The sequence below is a fragment of the Tyto alba genome, unplaced genomic scaffold (genome assembly GCF_018691265.1).
Source record: "Tyto alba isolate M040663 unplaced genomic scaffold, T.alba_DEE_v4.0 Super-Scaffold_14, whole genome shotgun sequence".
NCBI lineage: Eukaryota > Metazoa > Chordata > Aves > Strigiformes > Tytonidae > Tyto > Tyto alba.
In genome coordinates this window covers 27,839,813-27,852,970 of record NW_024881276.1, presented here as the reverse complement: position 1 = coordinate 27,852,970, position 13,158 = coordinate 27,839,813, and the positions used below count along the sequence as shown (strand labels likewise).

At 35.9% G+C, this 13,158-nt stretch overlaps 1 protein-coding gene across 2 annotated transcripts in view; it reads left to right on the top strand.

The window, feature by feature from the left end:
* DYRK1A (dual specificity tyrosine phosphorylation regulated kinase 1A) overlaps nt 1-13,158 on the top strand; it is an 89,976-nt gene that overhangs the window by 25,409 nt on the left and 51,409 nt on the right. For both annotated transcript variants that reach the window (XM_042788604.1, XM_042788603.1), the window contains exon 2: nt 5,552-5,630. In XM_042788604.1, the coding sequence (XP_042644538.1) occupies nt 5,621-5,630 (10 nt within the window). In that variant the 5' untranslated portion in view covers nt 5,552-5,620. The remainder of the gene's footprint in view (nt 1-5,551; nt 5,631-13,158) is intronic.

Genomic DNA, 13,158 nt, shown 5'->3' with positions numbered 1-13,158 from the left:
AAGTATGGGCTAAACTGACATATGAAAGGGACTGTTCTCGTAGTTCTGTTGAATACACAAACTAAACTGAAGTATGTGATGTCTTCTTACTGAATTATGAACACTAAAACCTAAAGAATGTTGTAATGTAGTTACTGACTGTTTCAGTGAAAACCATTCAGCTAATATTTGCCATAGTTTTCCATAATACCAAAGCACTTAAACCTATAGACGGGGGTCTGCGACTTCTTTGGGAACATGCTAAATGTGATGCTGATCACAAGTTACTGGTATTTTGCCTAGTACTCAGTGTGTTGGCTGTCAGGTATAGGAACGTGCAGGTGACCATAAAAGTAGGGGGCTATATTGGGTTTCCATACTGCTTCTAAGTTTATGTATGTGATTTTTGTGGGTGAACATGAGATGATGTACTGAGTTCTGCTTTGTACATTAGTTACGTGAAATAGTCCAATTTTGTTTGTGTGGTTTTGTTTTTTTTTTTTTTTCTTGTTTCTCTTGTGAATTATTTCTTATACATAACATCACATTTGTTGGTGCTAAGTGGAACAGAAGCAGTAAATGTGCATGTGTGTGTGTGTTTAGTTTTCAGAGTATGTTAACTTGTACATCTAAACACACAGGACTTTACCTAGTCACAAAACACATTGTATGTGCTATGTGTTGTAAAAGCAGTGATTTTGGAATTCCTCAATTGTGACTCTGGGAACTAGTCCTGGAAGTTGACAATTTCTGGCACCCTCATGAGACTTAGTTATTTTGAATTCCAGTAGTATTAGTTGTACTTCACATTTTATTATGAAGTATTTTAAATAATACACCAAATCTCATGTATATGGTAAATCTTTTGCTCTGTGTGTCTTACGTGAAGCAACATCATTGGTAGTCTCTGCGTAGTTTCAAGAACAGGCTGGTAAGGTGCAGAATAACAACAGTTTAAGAAATAGCTGTTGTACAGATTTATATATGTCTAGATCTATTATATACCAGTATGTTAATAATCTCAATTTAATGGTGCATACCTCAGGATAATTTTCCTTGTAAAGAAATCAATATTTTTGCTTCTAAGTAAGTAGCTATATTTTATGTTGCTAGCAACAGGCTTGCCTGCATTTAGCAAAGGTCAATGACCTGAATTATGTTCATCTCTGACAACAGTGCGTGTAGTCACGAGATACCTAGAGATTTCTCTGGTACTTTATGAGTGTGACTTCAGAAGTTACAAAATAACTTTTTCACAGAGGAAAAACTCCAATAACTTTTTTGTGATTAGTTTGCAAAAGGTGCCATATTGTATCTTACAATACAGTGATACTGAATAAGGAAAATAAGTCTGTATACGAAGTGTTTGAATTAGTCAAGTATAAAAAGTAAAACCCTCCCTGGCAGACTTTTGATTCAAGCTCTTGGGTGTGCTATTGCTGATGTTCTGAAAACTCTTTAAGATGGAAAGAATTCTTCATATATGCTTAAAATTAAAGCAAAATTTTAGTGAAAATGTAGCCTTTCTTTAAAGGTGTTTACGCTAGTTGTCTTCAGCAGTTTGCAGACTTGCATTAGATACAATTGAATAGAATCTTTTAACTCTAGACGTTTTAATATCTGCTATACAAACTAAATACATAACGTGACTTATGTACATTCTTAAGTTTATAAAACAATATTGTTTAAAAAAATACTTGTCTTGCTGCTCTGCTGCATCTAGATTGAGCTGAACTGGCTTCCTACTGTGCTCGATATGTAATAAAATTGTCCCTGTTTGCAAAAACTCGTGATCTGATTGATATCCAGGCAAACACAAAAAAGAGAAATGGTGGAGGATGATGAAGCTCCTTCGGAGAGATGTTAGTAGCAGTTTTTGCACTTAAACTTTTATGTTTTGAGAAGTATGATTGCTCTGAAACCAACTTTGATTTACAGTGAACCTGTTGATGTAAGTTGGGCATTGAGTGTTTTGAGGGAAGGAGTGGATGCTCTTAAGGAATATGGTGGAATAAAACTTTAGTCCTCAAGGAGGCTAGCAGGCAAACCAGGCTTATGGTATAAGGAAATGTCAGAGACATGGGAAAGCTTTGTGTTTTTCACAGTCACCATCTTTATAATATGGTGGAGTATAACCTGGGATAAAGTGTGCTCAGCATCTTTGGCTTATCTGACTAAACATTTTGTAGTAAAGCTGAACTCTACACTTGAAATTATTCATTAATGTGGAGTGGCTTCGGATAGGTAATCCCATTATCTGTATTTTGAGGAGATCAGAGGAGCATTGTGTGGGTAGAAAAGATGAAGGGTAGAAAGCAAAAGTAATTAAAATAGGAAATAAAAGCATGAAGTAAAGTTTTAGCATGGTAGCTTCATACACAGTTGATTTCTATGAACTGCTCTCTTTGTTTAAATGAAAGACTTGAGCTTTTATTCTGCTTGCTATGCCACTTTCAATAATTTGCTTTTCAACACCTTTCTTGTCATCTCTTCTTCCTTCTACTCCTTTAGTTTCAATTCACTCTGTTCTATACCAGTAAGTAGATCAAACTGGGTTCTTGAAGCCCAGTAAACGTTATTACTAAGGGGATTCTTCTAGTAATGATCTTACAGACTGTGGGATGAATGGCATTTGTTCTTGCCTCTCTTATCATTGATTTATTATCTAAACCAGGAAGCCCTTGTACAGTCTGTGTAAAAGGCCTTTTGGTTTTAAGAACTTGGCAATGCAGAGGCACAACAGAAGACAGTCAGTTATTGAATTTAATGTGTTGCCCCTGCAGCTATTATATGTGATTTGGTTGTATCTATTAAAAAAAAAAAAAAGTTTAAAATGTTACCCTTTTATGTTGTGTGTCTCTGCTACTGTTACCATCGCAGTAACTCATTGTGTTTGTTCTCTGCTAGGGTTTTAGGTTTACTTTTTATATTGTGGATCTCTTCTTAGAATACAGCACAATAGACATGTGCCTTTCCACTCCAGATTTTGGTTCCATGCTAGTTGTCCAGTTCTTCAGAATGTGATAATTGTTGGAAAGTTATGAGACTGAAGTAACATATTGGTTTGTGATGGATGTTTTGCTGATTAGTTATCAAGTGGGCAGGCGTATTGATTCCCTGTTAATAAACGGTTGATGACTTCAGTTACAGCAGCAACTCTTCCTTATTGTTGGTAGCTCTAACGTCATCTTCTGAATTGTAAAAATACTTTTTCAGACTTAGTATTATAAGCGTTCTTAAAATAATGTAATTTCCAATCAGCAAAAAGTACAGCTTCCCATATGCATGAAGTGGCTTTACTGCTTTGACAAAATTAGCTGTGTGATTTCAAGTTCTTTAGATATAGCTTGGTAGTCTCTGTGTTTATTGGATAGTATGTTCTTATCAACTGATTTTCTCTTCTCCTGGTTTGGAATAGAGTTGGCAGTCTGTTGCCCACGACAGTGCTGTATGTTGCTAGCGATGCAGTCAGTTTGATACAACATTAGGCTGTTGTAAAGCGCCAGAGATGTGCTAATGTGCTGCTTTTGGAGCTTACCATTCCCATTGTAGAACTGGCAGAAGACAATGTATGAATGCTCTACAGTCTATTTTGGCTGAAAATCAGCTAGCTTTGCTCAAACTATGTTTGTTGATAGTTTGAACTAAGCTGGCTTAGTATTGAAACTGGCCTTGTACTGATGTAAATGAGAGGTGATCCTTGCTGTATTTGAGCAACAGGGTGGTAAAGACAAAAGAGTGATGCCTTTGGTCCTTGCAGCTACTACTGGAAAAGGCTTTCTGTAATCTTAGTGCCCATAGATACTGCAGTAAGGGGGTGGTGGGGAAGTATCTTGGCTGGAAAGAGCTCTCAGAGATGGAACTACAGCTCTGTAGCCTTAAGATGCCGGTCTAAGCTGGACTTACCTGGTGCTCCTAGACTTCTGTTGTTTGTTTGTTTAAATCCAGGGACTTTATAGTTTAAAGATAAGAGTTTGCTCTTCCTCCCTTTTCTTTTGTTCTTGAATACAAGTGACTGCCTCTTCTGTGTTTAGTGGGACTAAGCTCAGTGCAAGACACTGTGTCTGTCTCTAATGTATACATTTAGCATACATACCAGGCTGAATCTTTTATCCAAATTGAAGCAATTTAGGCATGAGAGTACCTAGTTTGTAGGATCTGGTGTAGCCTTAGGCAGTACTCACCAGGCTTGCCAAGTTCATGGCTAGTGCGAACATGGCAGTGACATTCTAGGTCTCTGTGGAACTTCAGCGGTAAAAAACTAAGGCTGTTGATTCATGATGTGGGATGACCAGTTTTTGTTTACCCCCTCCATCTTTTGGAGTCATAACAGCAAGAATTCACCTGCTTGTAAAATAAGAGAACTGCTGAAACATATGCTTCTACATGTTTCAAAGAAAGTCATTCTTCCTTGTCTTCTGCCATCCCTTTTTGTTTGTGGGTGTCTGTGCGTGCATGTCACATTTCCGTGGCACAAGGAAGAAGCCAGTATGGTGGCAGAAAAGCCAGCTGGGCATAGGGTATATGCAGTGTTTAATTAGTCATTGATGAAGAAATGGAGTGAACTGCAACATTGTCCACTCAAATTGCAGTATCTAAGTGCATGTTAGGCTAGACGCACTTTTTTGGAGTTATGTATATTAGGAGTTGTTTAAATAGTAATAACCAAGACTCTGTAATTTGAGCCATTAGGTATTTTGCTGAGATTCCTTAAAATTCTCAGTAATTTGTAAGTGGTTTTGATATAGATTGTAGACTACCAATGATATTTCATTGGAGAACAAGTGAAAAGCAAATACTTGAAAAACACTTTGACCAGGGGTTGACTAGTTGTTGGGTGTTATATTTTGGGACTTGGTGGTTTCTTTGGGTGTGTGATTTTTTAATTATTATTATTATTATTATTATTTTCATAATTCCTCTGTTCTTTTTAACTTTTGTTAATGATTTCTTCCTCAAAACTCATGTCTTTATATCTCTTTGTCTTGTAGAAGGTTATAATTTTATTTTTATGAGCATATTTGGTGTAAGATGAACCTAGTTCAATTTGATAAGAGATAGGAAGAAAAAATGGATTTGTACATTTATGTATTTTATGTGCACTTGCAGTTCTATAGTTTGATTTGGTAAAGTCCCACAGAAGTTCAGTTGTGTTTTATAGACACTGTCCTGAGTTTCTGTAAAAATCCACATATTTAAGTGCTTTGCAAAGATGGGTAACTCAATAATTTCACTTCTGCAGTTTTGAGAAGAGTTTTTTTGGATTACCTTAATTTTCAGAATTGTTCAATGACTAGTTGAAATTTAAGTTAATTTCTGAAATTTCAACACTTAGATACATTCTTCTAACAATAGATGTCAGTGGAAGATAGTCTTTGTAATGTCTGCCTCTACTTTTACTGCTGGAAAACTTCATTTTCTGTTGGAACTTCCTTGGTTTAGCTCTGTGGTTATACCTGAGAGCTAGGGTTGAAATAAACACTCATTGGATCTAGTAGAATGTAGGTTTATGGTTTTTTAGGTACCTCATGAGTTTGTATTTACATTTACTTCTTTTTTTCTTCATTTACAGTGTTGTTTGCTGCTGGACTCCCCTGTCCCCCACACCCCCGCAGGATGATATGAGACTTGAAAGAAGACGATGCATACAGGTGATCTTATTTTCAAGGGCTTTTAGAAGGGATAATTTTTGATGTTCTTGGTCTACTTTGATTCTATTCCATTCTCTGTACCCCCAAAATGACATTGTTTCAACCTTAGTAGAACATTTAAGAACCTGCAGAATTTTGAAATCTTTCTTTGCCCTTTGAAACTTTTCTGCAGTGTCCAGGAAGAAGACGGTTTCCCTGAAGGAAAATACTGTTTACGAAGTTTTATGCAAAAAAATGGCTTGCTTTTAAAGATGCTGACTAACTGTACTGCTTTTAGTCTTGTCTTGTTTGTTATTACCCCCTTTCGATGCCCCCCACTTGCCAACTGATATATGTCAAGTATTTAGTGACGCACTGTTTCAATCATTCATTAACTTTCTTTTCAAGAAATGTTGTGGATCCATCTGAAGAAGAGCATAACAATGTAATAGCTAAGAATTCACTGTGCCTTATCAGATGCTTATGTCCATTTACTGTAAGATTTCTCAAGAACTGAGGATAGGATCTTTGAACATCTTTGAAAGTCTCTAGTCATTCTTAAAATTGATGTTTTAGGAAGTTCTTCCATTTTTTGATCATCAAAATACTCTAAGGGGCAAGTGTATTTGCAGATTGAATAGCTTATTTTTAATGATATTGTTTTGCTGGAAATACAGTTAATATTTTGACATGAAAAATCATGATCAGTGTAAGTAGAATAAAATTTAGGTTTTACAGGAGGATTGGTAGTCCTTTATACCCAAATGCTGGTATTTAAGTAATGAACTGTTCTGTGACTTAGATTTTGAGGCCTATAACAATGAAGTACACAAGACAGATCTTTCGTTTGCTCGTTCAGCTTTAAAACCCATGAATCCTTGGGGCTGGAAAAAAAGCTAGATAGATTTGCGTATGCATGGAGATCATCTCCTGATTGACAGTTTTCAGTTGCATCAGCTGTTCATGCATAAACAGCTTTAGAGGGTGTATTTACATGGAGCATGTTGGATTAAGACCAAGATGCTGTAAGTGGATATTTAATTCTGTGAAAACTAAGCATTCGTTCATTTCAGTTGAATGTAAGTTGTATGTTGATAGCTCAAGTAAAACTGGGTCTAAAGAATGCTAAAATTAGGTGGGGCAGAGAAGGGGAGAAAGGAAATAGCATTTAAAGTCTCAAAATTGAATCTTTCAATGTCCTGTCAAATTTTTGGATCTCTGTCTAGTAGGCAGTCATTGTAGTTGATAACACTGTAGGTCATTTGCTTGTTGCGGTGTAGATTAAAATACAGCCCAACTTAAATACTGAGAAAATGGTTTGAAAGCTTTAAAATATTCAGCCCACAACTGAAAAGAGGTATACTTTTATGAAATAGTACCTTATGTGTCTTACACTGTTTGAGAGAATTAAGTTTCATATTATAATACATTAATCTGATTTAAAGCTTAAAAGTTAAGCACTTTCATTTTTGGTCAGGATTTCTGAAGATGGTGAGCTTGTAGCATTACAAGCTTAAAGAATAGAAATGTATACAAGATTCTGAATTTTAAGTAGCAATTCTATCTTCTAAAGCCCAAAGACTTTATTTAGAAGTCCCAAGACAAATACAGAGTGGAAAACAGTTTACCTTCACAAAGACTTTCAGGCTTCAGATGTGTCATATAAGTTGGAAATTTGACAAATAAGATATATTTGCAGTTTTTGGTTTATTAGGAGAGCCAATATTAGTATGCAGAGGTTCTGAGAATAAACACAGTTTGCATGCCTTAAAATGAAAAAATGTACTTTAATTATTTTGTAATGTGATAACAGCAAGAGTCATATGATGACTCCGCTGATACCTTTGTCAAGTTTGAAGTAGCTGGTGAGAGTTCAGGCCAGAAATTGAAAGGTTTTGTGGTTATTGAGGATGGTTCTTTTGCATTTTCAAAAAGGCTTGGCTTCCAAGAGTGACTGATCAGAGATGCCTGGTAATATCTAAGCTACCTTTGGCTAAAGGATGAAAGCTTCTATAGGGTAAATAAATTCTTTGTTATAATGGGCATCATTTAATTTCACTGGAAACTGACCTACTCTAAAACCCTACAGTTAACCACAGCATAACTGGAGGAAACAATCATCTTGAGGAAGAGTATTTTTTCAATTTTTCTCTTTTGGAATACTTGAATTTTAGATCACCACTTAAGCTGAAAGCACAGTAATGTATTAAGGTCCAATGCTTCTTTAAAAAAAAAAAAAAAAAAAAAAAAGTGAAAATATGAAGAAATCATTATATTGAATCTTATTTTCCAATTTGACTAATCGGGACAACAAATTTGCAGCATGCCTGACTTCTCTTTTTGCCCTGTTCTTAGCACCTGTGATATGTAGGAGACATAGAGAAAGGCACTTTAAGATATTGTTTGGACAACTGAAAGATTTTCAATAATTGCATTTTGTCAATCTTGTTACCTTGTAGATTTTATAGGATCTATACTGCTTTTCTGTGAAGTAGTCTGCAAAGCTGGGGATTCAGCTGATTATAGGAAAAGCTAAATTTGTATTTCAGACATGCTTGTGCATTACAAATGCATGTTGTGGTAACAAAGTTTTGCATTAGAATGTGGTTTGTGATAAAAAAATATTTTTCAGAATGTGAATTTTTCTTTTTTACTTCTTTGTACTTTGAAAGTTGGTTTCTCCAGGACATTTCATGAAAGGAAGGAGCTATAAGTACCAATGCTATCACTACTATTATGCTTGTAGTTATTCCACTGGTAATCATACTAGCAAGTGTTTACTTTTTATGGTGTAGTAACATCAAATTTGGGATTGTGCTGTGTAGTTACAACCAAGGATTCGTCTTGTGTTTAAAAGTTCATGTTCTCAAATGATTAATGCATCTTGTCCTGCACCTGTTAAGCTGAGTGTAACTGTGGTTGGTTGTTACTTTTTCCCCCCTTCTCTTTGTGGAGGCTTCCTTATAAAAATGGGTTGGTTTTATAACAAAGAACTTTCTGGTTTTGTCTTTGATTTTTCTAGTTAGCTGCAGCCTAGGAATGTCTAACTAAAAATAATTAGTTGTCTGATCTTTAAGCTTTTGAAGAACTTAAAGCTTCTTGTCATTTCTTAACCTTTGTAAGAAAAGGACTCATGTCTCAGTTGAAAGCATAAAGGACCAGTATAGATCTAAGCCAAAAGTAGACGTTCCAGAAGGATCCACTCCCTAACACCACATACTGATCCTCTCAGAGGAGATTAACTGGTAACAGTTATTGTTGAAGTATGGTTCTTGAAAGCAGAAGGGAAGGGAAAAAGAGTCTGCGCGTTCTCAACTGCTTTTTGACGATGATGCACTTTATATTAAAACAGATATTGCTTCCTGGTTTTGATCTCCCACAAGGCTGTTGAAAACATTGTTTGGGACATTTCTGCATAGTAAGGGCAGCATGGAAACAGGGTAACTGTTATCAGTTATGACTTAAATAGATGTATACAGTATATAAGTATTATAGTATTTTTGTCCAATTCTTATGCTTATATAAACTGATCCAGAGGTTTGATCATGTAAAATCATTAAAAACAACTGTAGGGTGGTTATTTTATCTTTAGTTGTACAGTACAACTTATCATGTATTAACTTTTTATTTTTAACACATTCACATTTTCATGGGTAGATTTGAATGTAGAAAACAGATCAAAAAAATAGTTACATCAAATTCTTCTCTTCATCATGAAAATAGACTGAATGTACCAGATATGTTGAGAACCAAGCAAGTGTTATAAAATGTGAAAATGATATAGATGTTTGATAAAACACTGGAAGTGATCATATTACTCTTAACTTTAAAAAAATAATGTCCATGTTTGAAAAAGGGAAAAAAAAAAAAAAAAAGCTGTTCCAAGGCAACTCAATAAGAATAGTATAAGAACAATGGCATAGTAAATACTTGCATAGATACTTCCCTTTATGGTGTTGTTTTTGTTTGTTGTTTGTTTTTTTTTTTTTTTTTTCCCCAGCTGCTTTGCTTATTAAAATGTAACAAATGCAGAGTAAAGACTTCTGGGAAGTTTTTGGATTGGGTTGAGTTTGTAATCTTGCAAGTGTTCAGGTGTTAGATTTATGTAAGAGTAGAATGAAAATTTAGAATTGGGCCACGTCTCTCATATTCGTAATATTTAGCTACTGATTTCATTGAGCTTGTAGCTATTTTGAAGGTTTTTATTTTTACGTGTCAGTAGTAAAAAAAAAAAAGGGGCAAAAATACCCCACTGTTATTCTGTAGTCAGAAAAAACTATCTGATACTGCTGCTCTGTATTTGAAAGTTCATCTATATTATGCAGTACCATATCTGCTGATATGCCTTTGAACTAGTTTGATCAGAATTACTTTAAGTTTTACCAGGGAATTCCAGAAACTTACTGGGGCATCACCTTTCTGTCACTTACCTGCATCTTTTTGTGGAAATGACGACTGTACTATCCATGGTTCCACTTAAGTAATTCTGTACCCGGAGTGTCTTCTACGAGATATATGTTGTTGTCATAAAACCAGAACTGGGTTGCAAAGGAGCAAATGTTTGTCCCATGTGCTAATTCCATACAGAAGTACGGTGTGGGCTGGTTCCGGTTTTATTTCTGGTTGGTAACTTTCATTCCAATTAGACCTATTCTGTCCGTCAGTAACTTGTTCGCATATTTGACTGTGTCATTGTTCTTATTGGATATTCAGGTCCTGGCTGGGCAAATAAACAGAAGTTTAACATGAACAGAAGATACCAAGAAAATAACGTAAGAGACAGGGTTGCTCTTTAATAGTAGAAGTTTTAAATGTAGATAGCTAATGAGCACTTTGCGTGAATAAGAATGCTTTTAGAATTAACCACTATTTTTACATAGATAACTGCCTTTGCAGGAGTTGTTTGTGCTGTGTTTCTGCCTGTTAGTTTTTTGTCAGCAGTTGTGAGAAAGCAGTCAGGAATGAGTTGAACACAGTTGCTTACTGAAGGGCAACAGTTATCATATTGAAAGTGGAAGTTCTGCTTTTCAGAAATGGAGTCATTGACCTCAATGAATGATAACCTTGAAGTCAAGAGACTAGATTAATGCTCTACTTTCTGTATTTGAGATCAGAAATGTGAAAACCTGGACAGCTAAAGTTAGATTCATGCATATTTAAAAAGAAGTTGCCTATTTAAAAGAAATGGGATTTTTTTTTTTCCTTCCCCCTCCAAAATTGCATAGTACCTGTGTTATAGAAGATCTAAGTTTTCAGCCTCAGTCCTCCTCTAAGAGGAAACAAACTACAGAAATCCTGTTCCAGGGTTTTAGCATGGAAGTATAGCCTGGTAGAGAATGCTACTTTTCTTATTCAGGAGCAGACTGAAGGATCCAAACCAGAAAATCTTGAGAGGCCTCTGTTTTTATTTAATTTGCTTCCTCTTAAGAGAGCGCAGCTCTCTTCCTCTTAAGAGAGATAGGTGTGAATTCCTGTCAAAAGCCCTGTTAGTAGTTGTCTAGGTTTTTTTCATGTCTGGAAGTTTCACTTGTGTTTTGCAGCAAAAGTAATTGAAATAGTCTTTCTTACACTGTTCATAAAAGCGCTCAGTGAGGCTCACAGGGGCATTGGGTGGCAGCAGTCAACAGCAGCTCGTTTCTTCAGGAGGGCAGAGGGGGCACAGATCTCCAGCCACTGCAGCCAAGTCTGTCTCTCCTGTGTTGGTGGGGTTGGGGTGTTGTCAGCTCAGGGGACCACTGAGATAGGAGATTCAGAGGAACTTTGCACTTTCAAAAGCATTATGTTGCTGCATAATGCTTGAAGTAAAAGTATTTTAAAGATACACATCTATAGTTTTAACATTTTGGAACAGTAATTTCTGTTCATTTTGTATCCTGATTTATGCGGTTCTCTTTTAAAAACATTTTTTTTTTTGAGGTAACTTTCAACAAAGTATTAAGTGATGAGGACATTTATATAAGCAATAGAGCTCCAGCAGCTAGATTGAAAGGCTGAAATTTATTTCTGTTACCTATTTCTAAGAGCAAAGACTCACTTAGACTTGAGGAAAATTTGAATTTGAACAAAAAAACAAATTCAGATCAAGAATTACAATCATAACTATTATTAAAAAATACTATACATTTCCAGAATTACTGGTCAGTCCACTGAGAATGCCCAGGGCATACAGTGACCATAACTCTACAAATATAGAGCCTTTCTTACAACCCTTAAAGTCATCAAATGAGTAGCTGTAATGAAAAAGCTCCTGTGGTGTCAGAGTGTTCAGTCTGTGAATGAAAAGTAAAGGTTCTCTTGGGTAACGCAGTAATAGGATGGCTAGACTGCGTTTAGAGCTGCTAATATAGTCTTAGCATTGTGCTATATCATGTTGACTTACTGGCTCAGGTGTTTGCTAGTGTGAGTGTTGCTGTTTTATGCATCGTTTTGTATAGCAGACAGGGTTTTTTTGCCCTGTTTTGTGTGCTTTTGGTAACAAACTGCATTCACAGAGTGATAGTTTTCCTGGGTTGGGAGGTTTTTGAGTGGAGTTAGTAGTGGGGATGGGCTCTGAAGTGAATCTTAGCCCTGTGCTTCTTGGAAAAGCCATTGGTTTACATCTAAACGAAGCTTCTTCCCTTGAACTTGGCAATGGGCAACATTAGTTCAGGAGTTTGCCCTTTACAGGTTTCTATGAATCACATCTGAAGTCTTGCATTCCTAAAGTACATCATAGGGTGCAAATCTTTGCACACATCAATAGTTTGATTTGGATTTGCTATTTGTGGAGACAGAATACACTGAATTCCTCAGTTTTGACCAGCCCTATCACAAAAAAAAACTTAATAGTGGCTAAACTTAAACATGCCCCACTTTATTTCCTTAGCATATCATAGGTAGAATCCATAAGCAGGGGAATAAATGCTTGTGGGAAGCATCCTGTTTTATAAATCATGCAGTCAGATGTAAATGACCTCTCCCTCCATCCCTGAGCAGTTATATTCTTTTGGGGTTAGGTTTTAAAATACAGAGAGAGGCCATAGGATGGCTCTCTTAACAGCCAGTCCTGACTACTTGATAGTTCTTGGTAGGAACTCTGTTGATCATCAGGTAGGTGGGGTGCAAGAGCTATGCAAATATTGTTCATAAATGTTGCTTAAAATGGACATTATAACTTTTAAATAAAACTGTTATTTCTCTGTTTCCAGTCAGCCTGCTGTTTTCTATTCAATTAAATTCATCCCTTGATATATGGTTTTTCATATGTTTATATTAAACGCTATTCCAGACAGTGGTGACCACACGTTCTGTTAGCTTGATGCCTAACTGGTATGCCAAGCTGCTATATTACCAACTTGTCAAAGCAATGTACAATACGCTACGACTTGATTCTGGAGTTTTTTGCCTAGTTATACGTAGGGGAGTAAGTGCTCTTCTCACAATGTTTTATGATGGCTTCCATGTCTTAAGAGGCAATCAACTATCCGTGCTTATTAGCTTGGATATTTCCATAAGACAATTTAAGGATATACTTGTCAGCCGTTTTATGTCACTTGGACATAATCTAAGT